At 42.1% G+C, this 20,290-nt stretch overlaps 1 protein-coding gene across 6 annotated transcripts in view; it reads right to left on the reverse strand.

The window, feature by feature from the left end:
• The window catches only part of MEIS2 (Meis homeobox 2), a 223,040-nt gene that overhangs the window by 148,235 nt on the left and 54,515 nt on the right, over positions 1-20,290 (reverse strand). For all 6 annotated transcript variants that reach the window (XM_055537316.1, XM_055537314.1, XM_055537315.1 and 3 more), the window contains one exon: positions 11,348-11,493. In XM_055537316.1, coding sequence (XP_055393291.1) covers positions 11,348-11,493 — 146 coding nt within the window. The remainder of the gene's footprint in view (positions 1-11,347; positions 11,494-20,290) is intronic.

Consider the following 20,290-nt stretch of genomic DNA (forward strand, 5'->3'; position numbering starts at 1 on the left):
CATCACCAACTCCCGGAGTTTACCCAAATTCATGTCCATCGAGTCAGTGATGCCATCCAGCCATCTCATCCACTGTCATCCCCTTCTCCTCCTGCCCTCAATCTCTCCCAGCATCAGGGTCTTTTCCAATGAGTCAACTCTTTGCATGAGGTGGCCAAAGTATTGAAGTTTCAGCTTCAGCATCAGTCCTTCCAATGAACACCCAGGACTGATCTCCTTTAGGATGGACTGGTTGAATCTCCTTGCAGTCCAAGGCACTGTCAGGAGTCTTCTCCAATATCACAGTTCAAAAGCATCAATTCTTTGGCATTCAGCTTTCTTCACAGTCCAACTCTCACATCCATACATGACCACTGGAAAAGCCATAGCCTTGACTAGACGGACCTTTGTTGACAAAATAATGTCTCTGCTTTTTAATATGCTGTCTAGTTGAGTTGAAGTAGCTCAGTTGTGTCCGACTCTTTGCGACCCCATGGACTGTAGCCTACCAGGCTTCTCCATCCATGGGATTCTCCAGGCAAGAATACTGGAGTGGGTTACCATTTCCTTCTCCAGGGGATCTTCCCGACCCAGGGATCGAACCCAGGTCTCCCGCATTGGAGGCAGATGCTTTAACTTCTGAGCCAGCAGGGAAACCCAATATGCTGTCTGCTGCTAAGTCGCTTCAGTCGTGTCCGACTCTGTGTGACCCCATAGATGGAAGCCCACCAGGCTCCCCCGTCCCTGGGATTCTCCAGGCAAGAACACTGAAGTGGGTTGCCATATGCTGTCTAGGTTGGTCAATATGCTGTCTAGGTTGGTCATAACTTTCCTTCCAAGGAGTAAGCGTCTTTTAATTTCATGGCTGCAATCACCATCTGCAGTGATTTTGGAGCCCAAACCTAGTACCAAAGGTTATATTAAAAACTGATGCTTTTCCACATGGCCACATTTGATTATCTCTTAAGTAGTTCATAAGCAAACATAAAAGCTTCAGGATTAAGCAATAAGAGGGGTCTTCATCAAAGTGCTATCAAGTAATCGGTGGGATTTTTGCCACATGGATCTAAACTTATGGTTTCCTAGAAACTAATGCAAGAACTAAACTGAGCTTATAATTGACTAATAATGATCTCATATGGCCCATGCAGTCTTACCACTTTTTCTTTTAATTCACTGTGGGGCCAGATTGAAAACAAGTGTAACAACTCATGAGCTACCTGCAGGTATCCTGGAAACACTGAAATGGAACCTGTAACTTTTCACCATGGGGAAAAAATAAGGCTGCTTTAACAGAGAGTTCCAACATGTCACCAATCTACAGGGAATAATCCAGCATTCACTTCTTCTGTTTGATTAAAGCCGTCTTCTTTTTGAAAGACTAGTGCAGCACCAGCCCAGTACACCTGGGTTGTTTATTGTTGGCTTATGACAGGGTCACGCCAGGTGTCCCAGGGTAAGAAATAAGCCATTTTACAACTGTCAGATGACCAGAGTTGTAGGATCACCCTTTTCTAAATTATTAGTAATGGAATTACCACATATTCCCAAGTCAAAATTAATTCTGGAATACTTGTGAATATAGAGGAATGATGCAAGAAGTAAATATGTCTCGAGAGTTATAATCTGATAAGTCAAGTATTACAATTAAGAGTAGCAACAAGGTTTGGCACTGGAATTAACAAGGGTAGATCTCCAGCCATTATCTGGCTGTGTTAGGCAAATCAGGTGCCAGTAAATTGAGGGGCAGGGTGGTTAAAGAGGGTTGATTAGTGGCTCATGTTAATTACCTATAATGCTCAGAATAATATTCTCTTTATTTCTTGTCATCACAGAATTCCACAATAATAATCTCTTGAGTTGTATTTTCTTTTTGTGGACAATCAAGACAGAGTCAACAGTATTCATGTTATCTATTACAACCAAGAAGTAAAAACTATAGTTTAAGAAAAATTATCTGCCATTATATTGTGACTTGACAACTTATCCACTATCAGATAAAAACAAATTAGTTCTGGCAGATTTGGGACTTGGCAGTTCAAAATATGAATAGCAAATGTAAAAGCATGAAAATGGCATTACTATTATGTTTTAAGAGGATAATACACCTTTAAAGGGTGCCAGTGATTACATACTGTAAACAACTGCTGCCAATCAATTTAGAAAGTGGCAGGCAGCATGTCAATATAACATGGCAAATTCCATTCAACCAACCTAATGCTTCCTACTCAAGTCACTATTTCTTAACGGGAGCAGTGGGGCTGGATATCATCTTTGCACTTCATAATCTGTTTCAAATTGCAAAAACAGACTACAGCACGGAGAACACAGGGCATTTCCAGGAGTCCTCTGAAATCTGTGCAGTAACAGTCTCTAAAATCAAAATGAATCCTGAATGTTAAGGTCACTTTCTGACCCTATCCTGCAGCAAACTGAATGAGCTCACAACCTAGTCAAACTGGACTTTAATTCCTAACTGCTCCACCTCTCCACAGAATACACTTGCAAGCTGTGGTCATGTGGAATGAAGAAATGGAAATTTTCTCTATGATCTGAATGAATATTCACGGGTTTCACTAAACAGCATTTAATAGCACTCTATTCTTAGAGTTTTTAAATAGCTGAATATTCAGATATGCACATGCCTATTTTCTTTTATTCAAGGGTCCTCAATTCTCCATTTCCTTGAATTCTTTAACGTATTTTTAAACAATTATACTTAAGAGTGATATTTTATGAAATTAGATGCTAAACTTTGAGCTAATCATTATTTTAGTTTCTTTTTGGTGGTAATTTAATAAGCATTTCATTCTTCAATCTCTCTCAGTTACTTATTTTTTTAAAATGTGTCTGTCAGCCCATAACTCATAACCTGGGGCTTAATTTTCTAAGTGTATCTCAGCTGAGATAAACAGGATGGTCTGATATACTTTTTTGTTTTTTATTATTGGAGTATATTGCTTTGCAATGTTGTGTTAGTTTCTGCTGTACAACACAAAGTGAATCAGCTACGAAAGTGAAAGTGTTAATCACTCAGTCGTGTCTGACTCTTTGAGACCCTATGGACTGTAGCCCACCAGGCTGCTATATCCATGGAATTCTCCAGGCAAGAATACTGAAGTGGATTGCCATTCCCTTCTTCAAGGGGTCTTCCTGACCCAGGGATCAAACCTGGGTTTCCCGCAATGCAGACAGATTGTTTACCATCTAAGCCACCAGGGAATCAGCTATATGTATATATACATATCCCCTCCCTCTTGCCGCTGCTGCTGCTGCGTCACTTCAGTTGTGTCCAACTCTGTGCGACCCCATAGACAGCAGCCTACCAGGCTTCCCTGTCCCCGGGATTCTCCAGGCAAGAACACTGGAGTGGGTTGACATTTCCTTTTCTAATGCATGAAAGTGAAAGTGAAAGCGAAGTCGCTCAGTCATGTCCGACTCTTAGCGACCCCATGGACTGCAGCTCCTCCATCCATAGGATTTTCCAGGCAAGAGTACTGGAGTGGGGTGCCATTGCCTTCTCCGCCTCCCTCTTGAGCCTCCTGATAAACTCTGAAATGTCTTGACCAATTTTTGCATTGAAGAAACTACACATCTCATCACCCCACGAAAAGCCATTGCTGCCGGCACTGTACTGGGGACTTTATCTCAAAGTTATTCATAATGTGGACAAAGGCTGCTGAATCCCAAACACATCAGGTTTTCACATGCAGAACCCCTCACAATCCAATTCTAAATACCAGACTGGGACTACAAGTAAAAGGTTATGACACGACCGCATGCATTGTTTCTTTTCCCCTCAAGAGAGACAAAGTAAATTTAGTTGCAATTTCATTTCTTCTAGAGGAGTTTCTAGGATTCAACATAACATTAAATTTTTAGCCTGTCTCTTTAATTCGAGAAATTGTAAAAACGACGACAGATGGCACACAGAACTGACTTATGTCCTCTATTCTTTACTGAAGAAGGGAGTGCATGGAAACTTTGATAAAGGCAGAAGCTACAGTATGCAGGTCACTATTAAAATCATCCGGTGACTCTTTGGACAGCTAGGAGCGGAACGTTCAGGCTTCCTTTTTTAGACATTCTTGAAAACCAGCGCTAAGGTAGCTTGCCAGTGGCGATCACAGCCCTGATGTTCAGTACCCTCCTGTCCCAATAAGAACATGATGGATGTGCCATTAGCTCTGAACCTCCGCAACCTCTGAAATTACCTCTCTTCCCACCCCAATCTCCCACCCCCCACCCCTCAAAATCATTATGAAATAGGAAGAACACTCAAGCTTACAGTTAATTGGAAACATTGCAAGAGAAGAGGAATGCTTAGGACAGCATGTCCACGGGAAAATAAATCACCCAGTATTGTTATTTAATGCATTGTGACATCATTTCCTGAAATTAAACAGAGATGACACCAATTCAGACGATCTCCAGTATAAGGTTCCATTCAAATAATTCACAGATGTTTTCTCCCGGCAAGCAGGAAAACAATGCAAAGGCTGAGGCCATGGGCGGCCTCCCTCGGCTGCATGTTTGTGGGAGGCTCTTTCTGCTGGTGTTTTTCAGCTGTGTGTTCTGCACAGGCGTCTCCTCACAGGCATGTCTCAGCCCATGAGCCTCACTCATATCCTGTGCACATCTGTATCCCTGAACACGAGAAAGGCCATCTTTCACTGTGTAAGTAAGGCCAACATTTTCTATTTGGTATTACGTTAGCCGATAGCAATTAGTATTAAAGTAGATGGATCTCAGAATCATGAGGGCACTAATTTCCAAGTAGAAATAGCTAATGTCCCTGAAATACTGATTCAATTAACCATTCGAGGCCCTTAAAAAGACGTCTAACGATGGACATTATCACAGTGTCTCCATGGATACGCTTGTGGAAATGGACAAGTGGAGAAACTGGGGTGGAGAGGAAGGCAACACCACATCTACCACCCGGGGTGATTTCATGAGGTACCAGAGACCTTGAGCTGCAGGAGTCCCAAGCACACAACCAGAAGCCAAAGCACCTGACGTCTGTGCCACACATTACAGTTTACAAACTGGCCACATCATCTGAGCCTCACAGCCCCCCAAACACCTAAGAAGAGCACATGTCTACTCTTCATTTCATAGGTTTGGAAATAGGTTCAAGGGTTGAATCCCTCACCCAAGATCACAGAGCAGAAACCTAAGCCTAAAATTTCATATCCAGCGACCCTTTTTACAAACCCACACTGTGCTGTCTCTCAGACAGCCTAGACTTGAATGCTCCAAGGAAGCAGAGACTAGATTCTGTTCATGTACTGGGACCCTTATGGGAAGGGGAGGTTCTCTACAAAAAGGAGGCCCTGACGGAGGCATTATGAACTACTCCACAGCCATTTTCTTCTCTACCTCCCACTCCATCCTGGAAGACTCACCAGGATGCTCTGGCTTTCCGTGGGCACCTAGACTCTCTGATGACAGCACCTAGAATCACTGAAGAGCCATCTGATGTTTGCGTGCCTGTGTGCTAAGTCACTTCAGTCATTTCTGACTCTTTTGCAACCCTTGTACTGTAAACCCATGAGGTGCCTCTGTTCATAAGATTCTCTAGGCAAGAATACTGAAAAGGGTTGACATACCCTCCTCTGGGGGATCTTCCTGACCCAGGGATTGAACCTGCATCTCTTGCATTGACTGGCGGTTTCTTTACCACTAGCACAACCTGGGAAGCCCCATCTGACATTTACATGACTCTAGAAGGCAGAAATTAGACTATGTTATCTCCTGCTGACTTGTTTGGCAAAGTCAGTCTCTCCATCTCACAGAGTCCCAGGAAGGTATGTGATCATTTTGGTTGCCCAGTTCTACTGGTCAAAGTCTCCTGGTAGCTATTCAACCAAATTAAAAGATGAAATTATAGTTGCTTTCCATTATATACCTATTGCTTTCCATTATATACCCAGGCACGGAGCTGAAAAGTTTACATTGTCTCATTTAATGCCTGCAACAACCCTACTGAGTTGGTTCTAAAATTATCCCCATTCTATAGATATGGAAAGTGAAGTCCAGAGACCTCAGTGCTCAAGATCAAAAATCTACTGTGCTGCAGATTTCAGACCCTGTGCCCTTAACCTTGACACTGTATCACCTCCTTGAGAAAAGAAACTATCTGGATCTATGTAAGATGAAGAGAAACAGTTAAAGGGCAAAATAGTCTAGACTTGCCTTCCTCTTTCTCTCATTCTCTCTTCTGTGTGTGTGTGTGTGTGCGTATATACACATACAATAAAAAATTTGAGATGACTGGATTGACTTGTTGAGATGACTGGCCTTGAATTCACTAGAGAAGAGATATCTTTCTCTATGTAACATGGAACTGTATTTATTCATAATTTGAGTTCACTGTCTCTGTGAAACAATATACTTTAAATCACATTTTCATTACTCAAAACAGACCTTCACAAAATCCCATGAAACAAACTCTAATAGGCAAGGAGTGAAACCAGCAAACACCTGAGAGACAGGCTTCATTCCGCTTCCTTTACCAGCAGAGATATGGCAAGAGGCTAAGCATTTTGCCATGAACAAAGTGTTCATGCAGTTTCCAGGAGGCTGCAGGATATTGTATCACTTTGAAATAAATTTGCTTCTGAATCTGTACACATAGCTTTGAAAAAAGTCCCACATCCGCTAAGGGTGAGCTTTATATCCCTATGTTTTCAAATAAGAAAAACTGTAGTCAGAAACGGGTATGAGCAAGTGGTGTCTTTGTGTGTGAGCACTTCCTGTTTTCATTCCATGATCAAATATATTCTTTGCAGCACAACCAGGGGAGCTCTTGAAGGTGGCAAGTGGAGGTGCCTGAGAGCCTCATTGAGTACACTAAGGGCTTCTTGGCGTGGAGGAGTTTTTCATGGTTAAGAATAAACCGTCAGCCCGGGTATTATTTCTTGCTGTTTCTTTCTTTAACTATCTTTGAAGTCAAATAAAAACAGTTGTAATGGCAGGCTTACTTTTATGATATCATAATCTCCATGTGTTAGGGAAAAGAATACACTTCCCTAGGATTTCCCTACGATTTTTTGCCATTGGGTACTTTCCAGGAAAAGCACATACATTCCAACAGATTCTTTCCTCCATCTTCACTAGATTTCTTAGTCTGAGAAGCCAGGCAGAGCCGTCCACCAATAAAAGAGAGGGGTAAGAGTAACATAGGACACATTTCGCTGGTTGAATTTCTAAAAAGTATTTACTTGGATTTATTTCCTTAAAATTACTGTGAGGTTTTAAATATGTGGATTTATTTCCTTAAAATCATTGTGATGTTTAAAGGAGATTCTGGAAATTGGTAGTTAGAAACTAGAAACTAATTATTTAGCTTCAGACTAAGCAAGTTTAAAGTGCTTAACTCAATATGGAAATTCCTCAGTTCATCAAAGAGTTTGGTTTATTATGGCCACCTTGGATTTAGTTTAAATATTGTCCTCAATATCATCGATTAGCTGTGAGTTTATTACCTCCTCCCCTGAAGCTGGCGGTGCACAGGAATTTGAGAGAGTGTTTTAACTGTTACAGTTGTAGTGGAACTTGTTCTTCCAAGAAAACTGAAGGTTAATGATTTTTGTCATATTGAGACTAAGACTTAACAATTGCTACAGTTGGCCTTTGTTGAGGTGGGGTTCTTTTTTCTCTGGGCCTTTTGAGGTATTCAGAATAGGTGACAATAGCTTGCAGTTGAGAACATATGTAGAGAGACCCCTGTGGCTTATTGGGAAAAGTTGCTCCATGCTGGTTGGGTGTTTGGAAAAAAAAAAATACAACCAGAGTTCTTTTATGTTCTGCTAGTTAATGAATGCATGAATGTCAAAATGGGCCAATGGCCCATTCAGGGGGCAAAGCCTCAGCAACCCCCTTCTTTAAGAACACATCCTGAGATCCAAAATACATTTGCTTAACAAATTAAAATAATGAGATAATTCAATTAGCTTCTTTTTTAAAAAAGAAAGAAAAAAGGGTACATCGGGGATTATTGTAATACAAGAGTAGGTCATACTGCACAAAGGGGAACAAACCAGTTTGAAATAATGTTAAAGAGACTAATAATGAAGGAATGCACATTGAATCATGCACTTGTAAAGAAATTTACATGAAATAATAATTTAGACTACATCTATTTTCAGTGAGCTAGAGCCAACATTTCACTTTGAAAGTTGAAATTAATTAAATGACAGAAAAATATAGTGGGGAATCTCTATTTCCAAGGACTTCCTCATGCCTGTTAGTGCATAAGAAAAGGGGTCTAAATTAACATGTCGCTAGTTAGGGGGCTCTATTCTTGGTTTCTGCGCTCAGAATTATAGCTGAGTAAATCTTTCAGCTCATTAAAGATTGGAAAGTAAAAGTTTTACGGAACCATCCTCATCAAAGTTACTGAACCTCTTCTCTGCAGCTGGGGTGATGCTGGGATAAAGAGAGAAGATGTTGTCAAAGGGAAAGCTGAGGAGAATTTCCTTACATACAAGGGAGGTGCAGGAAAGGCTGGGGAGAAGAGCAGAGAGAGAGATGGACAGACAAAGCCAGTGGAGAAAGTAATAAAGGGGCATGGTGTAAAAGAAGGTTGTGGGGAGGAGAAAAAGAAAGCCCTTAATGGAAAATAAAAAGGAAGCGGGGTACTGAGAGGAGAGGATGACCAGGGAACCTGGGGCAGAGCCATGCTCTGACAGCTCTGAATGTAACCAACACACGAGCGCGGGAAAGCAGACTGCAACATGCAGATCTGTTTGAAAAATGGAGAAATGGCAGGTCCAGAGAACTTAATGGACTTAACTGAAGTTCATCCAGAACTCCAGAAAGCTGAACTCAAAATGTCAGTTTCCCAACTCTCCGGCTCAGGTTCTTTGAGTCTTCTCTCCCCACTATAAGGACAGGCATTAATTAAAATTTTCAGCTGGACAGAGAATTCTGCACAAAGCCTCGTGCATATTTATCTAGATGAAAGCACCCTCGGGGTAGGGAGAAGGTACCCAGTACATAGTACTGAGTGAATAGTACAGCCACAAGGAGCACCCAGGGATCAATGGGTCTGCACAATTCCTCGCCTGCAGTCAGGGTGCACAGTGGGTTTAACCCAGGATGACAGGGAGGTGGGAGGTAAGACACCAACTGGCCAAGCAAGAGGAAGCTCGGGATGCTTGGAAGAAGATTCAAGGCACAGACCCGGGTGCTGAAGGAAAGAGTTGGCTTTAAGAGAGAAGTGTAGAGTAAGTCTTCTCTATTTGGAAAGGTTGCGGGAGCAGGCAACTTTTAAAAATAAGTAAAGCAAACAGCACTTTGCTTCTCCTATTTCCTCCCTTTGACACTGAGCATTTTGATGGCAGAGGTTGTAAGGTTGATATGCAACTGTTCATGGTGATCATGATTCTAGCAAAGTCATCATAATGTGTAGAAAGGGCACTGAGCTGGGGTCAAGGAAGGCTTGGGTCCTGATCACAGCTGGACCTTGAGCCCATCTCTTTCCTTTGTGGATCTGAGCTTCCTGGTTTGTAAACAAAGCAGCTGCATTTTCTAAGATTCTGCTGTTCTATAATGTTGGGTTTTTTTGACTGAGGGGCTGAAAATACATGGGGATGTTTGCTTGAAAAGTAATTGCTGAACTCTTTACTTTCAACCAAGGAATGCTGAGCACACAGAGAGACAGAGGGAGGAAATCAAACAGGTGAGCTGGTGGGAGAAGGCAGTTGCCTGCCATCTACTCGCCCCACCCTGCCTTTCTTACTTGCTACTCTAACCAAACAAACCTTCAGTTAAAAATGAGAAACCCCTCCCCTCGCACTCATTCGACTTCCAAATTAAAAACATTTTACAGGTTAGTAAATCTCCAGCTGAGGTGATGTAGCAAAGAACAGCTGTGAAGTAATTTTGATAATGATGAGAATAATAACCACATGGCAAGGTTCAGGGCTTTGCTGTTGCAGCTTCAGTGCTCTTGAATAGATAAAAGTGATTAAATACTCCTGATTATCCCTGACCAATATGTAATGGATTTACAGCCCTTTCAATTAGTCAGTATTTGCTTAGGACTCATTATTTTGTCTTTGGTTAAGTAATCAGCCCAGAGACGGCATGTTCGGTCTAATTCCTCTGAGCCCAGCCAGTGCAGGGGCCTGACCTTTGAAATGGCCATAGCTGCGAGGCAAGAATAACCACTGCCACGGCAGCCTCGTTGGTACTCCCAGCTAATCCTGACACCACCGGCCAGATCGATACACCTTAGTTTGCTACTAATGTCCTTACATCAAAATGGCCGATTTAGGAATGTGAATCTATCGTGTTGCCTTCCCCGCTGCGCCCCACCCCTCGCCCTTTGGAGCCCTGCTGGAAGAGTCGCTCAGCAGCCACCGCCATAAATAAACGTGGAACCTTGTCCTGGACTCATGACACTGTAACTAATGTCATTCAGCATGGCAACCCACAAGTTGGATAATCAAAGACCTTCAGCTTTCAATGTGCTCCTCTATTTTTAAGCTGCAGCCTAAACAGAATGGCCTGAAAACAATCTTATAGCAAGAAACAGCCTCTGACATCTTTACTATTTTCCCAGAAGTTTCAAACGAAGAGTAAAATGCAAGCACATAGTTCCTCTGCAAAAATATACTGTAATTTTTTGGTCTTAAGGGTCTCAGTTAATGGTATACATATATATATAATGACACATAAAACTGATTGCAAACAGAAAGATAAACTGTTACTTGGAAAATGCTGCACATTGTTGATCTTTCCCCATAAGTGAACAGGATCGGCTTATAAGATAATGGACTTGAACCGCTAAAAAAGAATCTTTGATCTCTACCTTAGAAACAAAGGTATTATAGCACCTATAACCCTTCTGTGGTTGTCATATAAACACGTGACATGCTGCAAGCTGCTTCAGCGATCAGAGCTGCCCCTGATACCAGGCACTTGGACATACATGTGGCAAGGTGCTTTTTTTTTGCCTCCTAAGAAGATGGCTTTCGTTAAGAGTGTAATCGGCAACATTTTATGGATTCATGAGCTTCTCACAGACATTTCCCTTGGTAGTAGTTGTATTATCTGAAGTTGCTCTCAAACCTTTTTGCATAAACAACACATTTACTTATACAGACTTTTTAGAGCCCTAAATCATTTTGAATAGGGTCCATTCCTGACCTGTGGAAATAAAAACTCCTCCTTTCTACAGGGTGCTCTTTGGGTGGTGAGAATCAGTAAAAACCTCAACTGCCCTGTTAGCCATCAGATTTCAAGAAAGGGAAAATAGGCACCTTATTTAAAAAAAAAAAAATCTGTATGAGCCCATCTAATATGCTAGGAGAAGGCAAAACAACAAAACTTATTTTTCTCTTTCATCTTGACTTACTGTGAGATGCTGGAAGAGCCATGCTCTCATGATATTTGTTGCTACTTTGGGGAAAATGCCTCTTTTCTTCTGACGTTTTTTGTCCTTGTCTGGATCATCATCGTCACCTGTGCCAGGTGAAGCTACACTGTTGTCTAAACCATCCCCTAGTAGAAAGAAATGAAAATACATTAGAGAAAACACAGAAAGGGTGCCAACAACAATGAGCAGCTAATGATGAGCTCAGCTAAGCTTGTTGAAAGAAATCCATTAAGCGGGTATATTCTCTTTCATTAAAGTATAATTGGAGACACAAATATGTAAAAGACAAAATTAAACCAGGCCTCTTCAAATGTTAATTTTGTGTGTCTCACACTCTCCCATATCATTAATTCAATTATAATTGTGCTCTTGACACAGTGCAGTAGCTCTTCGTCAATTATGGAATCCAATGTGGGAAAACCGCCATCAGAAAACCCATTCGGTGAAAATGCATCCCCATGCCCAGAGTGAACACATACTGTAGGGTAATCAAGTTAAATGTTCTGTAGTCTATATATTCTAGGCTGCCTGCATAGGTGACAGTAACTGTGTCACTGTTCATTGCACATAACACACTGCCTGCTCAGCCCCTCCTGGAACTGTCACCTCCCAAGCACGCACACTCACATACTCCTCAGATGACCCTGGACTCAGCACCCGCGTGACATGGAAACTTTTAGCTCTCTGCACCACTGATCATTATCATTAAAAAACAAAAAGGATGCACATCAAGGTAGGGTGCTCACTTAATCAGAAGTTTCTATCAACATCTTTCTCTTCTGTGCTTTTCTCTGGCATTAATTGTGCATTAGCAAAAATCATTTACTTTTAACAGTCATAGTTATTTTTTCTTGCCCTCCGGCAAAAATGCCTTGAAAGCCTGCCTGGAGGGCATCTAAATTATGTATCTGAAAAACTCTTCTGGCAAGGCATTGCAGGACCCCTACTTTCTTAAAATTCATACGAGCACGTCTTCCTGTTTTTGGGAAGGCATCAATCAAGAGGAGCAATATATGCCATATCCCTACATTAATATTTGAACTAATAACTTTAAAAAAAGGAAAGAAACAAGATCCGACTTGTGGCATAATCAAATGCAAAATAAATGAAGAATACGGGGACAGCACTGGGGCTTTATAGATGGCTGTGTTTTCCTTGCACATCATTAGCCTGGAGCCACACGAAAGAGGAAAACAGAGAAGTGGAGAGTTTATGCTCCCTGCTGGTGTTTAAGAAGCCAGGGTCCTGGAAGAACATCTGGGAATTGCGCTGAGATGGGGGTTTTTGTAATTTAAGAATAGACATTCATTAGCAGTAAATGCCATAAATCCCATGCTAAGTAAAAACCTTGTCCAAGAAAGCCTAAAACAATAAACTCTGTGCTCAATGTAGCCTGAGCTAGACGCTCCGCAGCTTCCCTGGGAATGCTATAGATCCACCAGCTCCTTCCCAGGTCAGCTCCCTCCTCCTGGACTGGGCCACACTGGGGACATCCTGCCATGGGCCCCTTGCCTCCTAACCTGTCCCGACTGTCTGCTCTGTGGGCTTCCCTATACCTGTTCTTTTCCCTTCTCGCCGCAAAAACCCTCAACCTTCTTTGACCAGAGAAGCAGAAAAGCCACAGCAAAGAGCTGGCAGATTAATTTTATTGACATTTCCATTTTCACTGCAATGTGATACCCTCCATCACATGGAAGAGATGACCCTCACTATTTACAGACTGACAGGCCACTTCATTACAACCACCCTGCCCCAAGGCAAAGCAGATCCCTTCCATCTGCCCAAACACTAGAGCATGACCCCGAAGTTGCTGTTCTCTTTTTCTTTGCCGTCTGTTATGATAAAAAAAAAAAAAAAAAAAAAGAGTGAATCGAAAGGACCCCAAATAGTCAAAGAACTAATCAGGAGTACAGGGAAACAAAAGGCATTTGACTTATGAATCCTGGCTGGATAGAATCTAGTCTTCATCTGTCTACCCTCCCTGCACACTCATGTACACCAGGGGGTCACTTGCACAAGGACACACACACACTCCACACACACACACACACACACACACACACACACACACACAAGCTCGAGCAGAGACACGCGTACACACTTTCCACCATGCCAAGGAACTGCTGCAAGGCAAATTCTCACCCACACTAATGGCTTCTGACTGCTCCTTGGCAACCCTAGCATTTTAACCTGGGTGGATGTGCTCTCCAAAATACAGACACTGGAGCGATCTCATCAGCTGTTCATGTGACACAGATGGAGAGTGGCTATTAGGAGCCAGGCAGTGGGCCTTGGGGATCTGAGGTACCGTTCTGTAGCCTGAGGCGATTTTGAAAAGCAGTACCCGGAGATGAGGAAAAAAAAATCCACACTGCAAGTGCAAGTTTGAAGTCAGTCAGTCTGTCTGTCGACCTACCACGGATAAAGATATCTTTGTCTCTGGATGGAAAAATCTATGCGGGCTATCTGGATGTACATTTCGGATAATGTATGTATGGAATGGCTCTTCCTTCAATGTCTTCCAAATATAAAAACACACACTGTAAACAATGCCTGTGTGTATATATTTCTTCCTAAGCACATATGGTTTCTGTGTATATGTTTAAGCTGAAATTGTCAGGATTTTGTTAAAATCTCATTTTAGCTTTTTTTGATAGATTTTTTGGATATACTTATTTTAAAAGGTTAATGGCTTTAATTAAAGTAAGTTCAACAAAAAAAAGACACTTGCCTTTTTTAACCCAATCAATGACCTTAAAAAATGAGAGACAGTATTTCCATGGAGTATTTTCTCTTGCTGAAAAGCAGAGAGAGTTTCTAACACCTTCAAATTATATGATTCACTACATTTAGCTCAAGAAAAAAATATAGCTGGATTGAGCATCCTTTGATGACTGACTTAAACTGGAGAAGACAGGAGCATTACATGCATTTTAATATAAAGCAGTCCATTTTATACAAATGTTGTTAAATATTTGAATTTGAATCCACTGTAACAAATAATTATAGAGAAAAATGAGTCTATTTTTATAATAACCAGATACTAGACATTAGATTTTTTTAAATTACTATTATTGTTTATACCTCTATAAAGATGGGAATTTCCTTTTCCAAACACACAATAAATTTGTTTTTCCAATGGCCTGTGAACCAACTCCAGCACAGAGGACTAACAACAGCTATTTTTCTTTTAAAAGGCAACCATGTGATCTGCACCCTAAAACAAAATCGTGCAAATGATACTAAAGAAACCCTTAAAATGCATACTGCATCCTTGTTTTAGGGCTGTATGTGTATTGGGATAATTGGCAATCCTTGACATAGATGCCAAATGAGTTTCTGTGCCGAAAAGGGTGGGTATATGGGCACAGATGCACGTGTCAAAGGAGGTAGAGAAGGTAACAGCATATGTCTCGGCATCTGAAGTTAGGGTTCAAGAGTGTGGAGTCCTTGGCAGGGGTAGGACTGTGTCTTGTTTATCATTTTATCCTGAGAGCACACCTCCAGGTCTGAGCCAGAGCAGACACCCCAGTGATTGTCTGCCGTGTGAGTGAAGGGCTGAACTTCTTAATGAGTTTATTCAAGGATCCTCCTCTGTCTTTGATAATCGCAAACTGGATGACTATACTCTTCATGGTACTGAAGGCGCTGAGTGGACTGCCTGAGTGCATATGTTTGCATGCATGCTCAGTCGCTCAGTTCTGTCTGACTCTTTGTGACCCTATGGACTGTAGCCCACCACGTTCCTCTGTCCATGGGATTCTCCAGAGTGGAGAATAGTGGAGTGGGTTCTATCTCCAGGGCATCTTCCCAGCCCAGGGATTGAACCTGTGTCTTCTGCACTGGCAGGCAGATTTTTCACCACTGAGCCACCTGGAAAGCCTGCCCAAACGCATGCAGTCACTTCCAAACACACCAGGAACAACGCTTCTTTGAAGAACTCAATCCCCATTAGAGCCTTTTCGAAGGGCTGACCCAAGGCCATTCCACCAGCGCTGCCACCTCTGATGGGAAAAAACTAAAGACTACTGGGCGTGCTTCCTTTAAAAGGTTGCTAATCCCTTGACTAAAGGCATAATCTAAGTTTGGGGCAAAGATACTCAAAATAGCTGCATGCTTCTGAATGCACTGCATGTGACCATGGAAAGAAATACTCAAGCCTGTGGATAGATACCTTTGAAGTGGACTAAATTATCAAGGGAGATTGTTAAAAACATGGGTCCTCAGGCCTTATCCCAGACTTACTAAATCAAAATATCCTGAGGCAGAGACAAGGAATTTGTATTCTTAACAAGTTCCTTGGGTTTGGTTATGCAATCAGCCTAGCACAGATTCTTCAACTGGCTTTTAGAAGCCTCCAAACTAGATGGCAGCCCACTCCAGTACTCTTGCCTGGAAAATCCCATGGACGGAGGAGCCTGGTAGGCTGCAGTCCATGGGGTCACAAAGAGTCAGACACGGCTGAACGACTTCCCTTTCACTTTTCACTTCCATGCATTGGAGAAGGAAATGGCAACCCACTCCAGTGTTCTTGCCTGGAGAATTCCAGGGATGGGGTCACACAGAGTCGGACACGACTGAAGCGACTTAGCAGCAGTAGCAGCAGCAGAACTAGATTACCTTCTAATTTGAGTTAAGATGAAACCTCAGGAGCAGGTACATGGTTAAAATTCTATGCTACTGCCATAAACAGGGTTAGTGGTCACAGCAAACAACTACAACCTGTAGGTTCTTGACCATCCAGCTGCTCTGTCCATGGGATTTTCTCAGCAAGAACACTGGAATGGATTGCCATTTCCTCTGACAGGGGAATCTCCAGGAGATTCTTGAGTCTCTTGCACTGCAGGTGGAGTATTTTACCACTGAGCCACTGGGGAGGCCCCAGCTACAACCTGACCTGGGCCTTATTCACTGTGGCAAAGCCCTGGTGATCTCCATCACAGGTACTGGTCAACACAAGGAGGTCCCACCCTATCTTCTGGTGGCAAAGGTTAAACAGAAAGACGCTGTAGAACACCGGCTCTCAAAATACAGACCAGCACCCGTTAGCACTGGCAAAGAAATTGCAAGAAATGTAAATTCTTGGACCCATCTCAGACCCACTGTATCCAAATCTCCAGGGATGGGGCCTCAAAATCTGAGGGTTACTAAGTACCCTGGGTGATTCTGATGATGCTCAAGCCTGAGAAGCACCACTGGGGGGCACAGAGAAGAACTCTATAGCCTGCTACCCCTGGTGGTAGTTGTCTGCAGGCCTGAATCTAAACTCCAGGTCCTCCTCCTGTTTTCAGACTCTGAGGTATTTTGAGAGGATCTGTGGGGCTGGATTTACATCCGTAAATGGAGGGGGTCACACATCCTTTCCAAAGCTGAGCACACTATGCTCAGGGCAGGGCAATACCTGGGAAAGCAGCCCCGGTCTACACTTATTTAACAGAGTAACACTAAGGGAGTCTAGTTACAAGGAAGTCAAGCCTGGGGTACCATGGGTATCCAGGTGTGGGCAAAATCCGTATCTGTAGCTGTGTAGCCAATGAATCAGGAAAGGCATGGGGACATGGTGAGAAGATCCTCAGATGATTCTAAAGCAGAAATTCCCAATTCACACAATTCTTGGCCATATCAACTACCCAGGCAAAAGGACAGCACTTCCTTTTATTGGCAGACTGTCATACTCCATTTCGCTAAAAATGTGTCTATATTCTAGACAACGACTGCTTGGCTTGAAATAAAGAAACGATACAAACCATGATGCTGTGGCATCCTGAGTCCAGGATGTGGCCTTCTTGCCCTGTCAGAAATATAGTGCAACCACCAAGAGAACTGGAGAAGGAAATGGCAACCCACTTCAGTACTCTTGCTTGGGAAATCCCATGGACAGGGGAGCCTGGTTGGCTATGGAGGAGAGGGTCACAAAGAGTCGGACATGACTTAGCGACTAAACCATTACCACCAACAACAACCAAGAGGGTCCTAGTCCATCGTTTTCTTCCTAGTCCATCTCTCCATCTCCCTTGAAAAATTACCAGACATTTACCAGTGAAGAAACTGAGGCCAAGAGGTTAAATTCTCCCCTATGATTCCATGGCTACATATGATCGATGACTAACCAGAGTCCAGGTAACTCCAAGTCCAGTGGTACTACCACCAGTATTCTCACATATTGTAAGCTACCTTTCACTTTTCGAAGCATTACCTCATTTGAACTCTGTTATCAAACCAGGCTTTATCCTACAGGTAAAGGTCTAAAGTGCAGAGGAGAGATTAGATCTAGGGCCCAGGGGTAGGAATTGAGCTAGAATTGGTCCAGGCTGGTCCAGGTTCAAACAGAAATGTGCAAACTTTTCTCCCTGCAAGTAAACCAGTGCCTATAAGGGCTTTATATATATTCAGTACAGCAAGGGTTCTTTGAGACTCAGGATTTTTATAACAGGTTTATTGTGGTCCATGTGGAGGCCTTTATATGGACAGTACCAGTCTGATCTTCAGAGCCCAGAGATGCTACAAATATTTGAGCATCTACTGTCCATACAGCCAGGATCTCATGGGCTGTGATGTCATAACTGTGCAGCACCAAGAACTGCCTCACAGAGCTGTAACTAAAGTGATATATTCACTTGCCTCAAAGTCACTCTCTTAAAGAAAAAATAAGGCTTCTATAACATCTAGCAGCCTGTCAACTAACAATCAGAAACTGACCTCTCAATATCATATATTCAGAGAAATAGTAGTACAAATAAATACAGATTTTGGTCAATAGCATTTGTACTTTTAAGTTCGTGGCACACTGTTTAATCCTTACTTCTCCCAGTTTTGGACCAATTTTAATAGTCAAATATATTCATATAAAATACATGCTGTAAAAAAGAATGATATCTCACCTGATAGAACATAGCTTTTTTTTTTCCTCCTCTTTTTTGATAAATAGAAATTCACTAGAGTTATTATCATTTTCATTTTGGGCAAATTCACTAATTTCAGACACACACACACACACACACACACACACACACATATACAAACATGTATCTTCCAAACTACTTCCAGAAAGTGGGTACAGTCATGAATTTATAGATATTTATATATCTGATTATAAACATTAAGTATATAAATTATATCATTAACCTTTTTCAAAGAATTCACTAATTTATACATAAGTATGCAAATATATTTGTAGATTAATTGCATATTTTTGCCTACAGTCATATATACATACATGTACATACACATATACAAGTTTATAGAATTTTAAATGCTAGTATTTAATGTTCAATAGGGTAGTCCCTTTTCTACACCATTTCTCTTCCTGTAGAACACAGGCTCCTCCTCTTCCTTACCAATACCGTCATCACGTTCATTACCCTCATTATCACAAGTAACTTTCACTGGACACTTGCAATATTACAATCCTCAATCTTCACAACAAATGGATGAAATAGCTACTATTATCAATGCCACTTTACAGATAAGAAAACTGAGACTCCGAAGAATTAAGTAACTTGTCAGAGGTCACATAGTCAGGAAGTGGCAGAGTGGTGCTTGCCCTGTAAAGCCTGTGATCACATCCTCTGTCCTCTCCCTTAACTGCCACAAAACAAGAACAGGTGAACGGTGAGGCTAGATTCTGGATTAATCCTCATTTCTCAGGAAATAAACCCCCAGAGTGAGGCCTCATATATTCATATTTATGAGCAAAAGAGATTGCAGTTGACAGCGCATTTAAAAGTAATCTAAAAGAAAAAAAAATAACTATGAACCAAGAAACAAACAAATGCATATTTTTACAGTTACATCCACTATCTACAGGACTATTAGTGGTCCCTGTGGACCTAAAGTTCAAATTAAATATGATTTTGAAATAGGAGTATCTGTTTAATTTTTAAGACATTTCTGAGCCAAGGGATCTTCCAAGATTCCATGCCTGTAGGCCTGTGTCCTTGGCCAAAAACACTCTTTTCTTCATTAAAAAAAAAAAAACAACAACAACTTTTCTATTCTACTTTGCCCAGGCAAACTCCTCTTCAAACTTCAAAATCCAGTGAAAAAGGAACCTCTTTTGTAAGGATTTCCCTAGTTCCTATTAACAAAACTGGTATACTAGGCTTTCGAGTTCTTCATCAGTTTGTTCTTGCTTCTGCTATATTTATGCTTCTGTTTTGCAATTTATCTATTTACTAACTTGTCTGTCCTGCTTGACCATGAGATTCTTCAAGGCAGGGGCCATGTCTTACTCACTTCTGATTCGCAAGCCCTGACATAGTGTAAACAGTCAAATGTTTAGTGGGATGGACAAATTGGCAGCAGGAGCCTTAATATTTGGCCCCTGTGCGAATGTAACCTGCTTTGAAGAAAGTGTCTGTGAAGGAGTCCCTGGCCCTGGTAACCTGTTCCAGCAGCCACCTAGCCTCAGGCTCCCTCCCCTACTCTCCTTGCTCTTGGTGCACTGGGTGTGTCATGCCCAGGTTTTCCTGCTCAGGAGTGCATGGCCTCCTCAGAGATGATCCTTACATGTCTGATACACTGGCAAATACTGTTTTCAAAAACAGGGTTGCTTCATCTCTCAAACCTGCCCTAATCCGATGGGGAAGAGAATGCCTAAGGGTAGGGTGGCTGCCCCTTGCCCAGGCTGCTCAGATGACTGGGAACATTACAGTTAAAAAGGAAGTATCTTTTTTCAGGGCAACAATGAAGAAACAGACAGAGAAGAGACCTATGGACATGGGGGGAGGAGAGGTGGAGGGTGAGATGTATGGATAGAGTAACATGGAAACTTACAATACCATATGTATAATAGATTGCCAATGGGAACTTGCTGTATGACTCAGGGAACTCAAACAGGGGCTCTGTGACAATCTAGAAGGGTGGGATGGGGAGAGGGAGGTTTGGGAAAGAGGGGACATGGGTGTACCTATGGCTGATTCT

This window comes from Bubalus kerabau, chromosome 10 (assembly GCF_029407905.1).
Source record: "Bubalus kerabau isolate K-KA32 ecotype Philippines breed swamp buffalo chromosome 10, PCC_UOA_SB_1v2, whole genome shotgun sequence".
Lineage (NCBI taxonomy): Eukaryota > Metazoa > Chordata > Mammalia > Artiodactyla > Bovidae > Bubalus > Bubalus kerabau.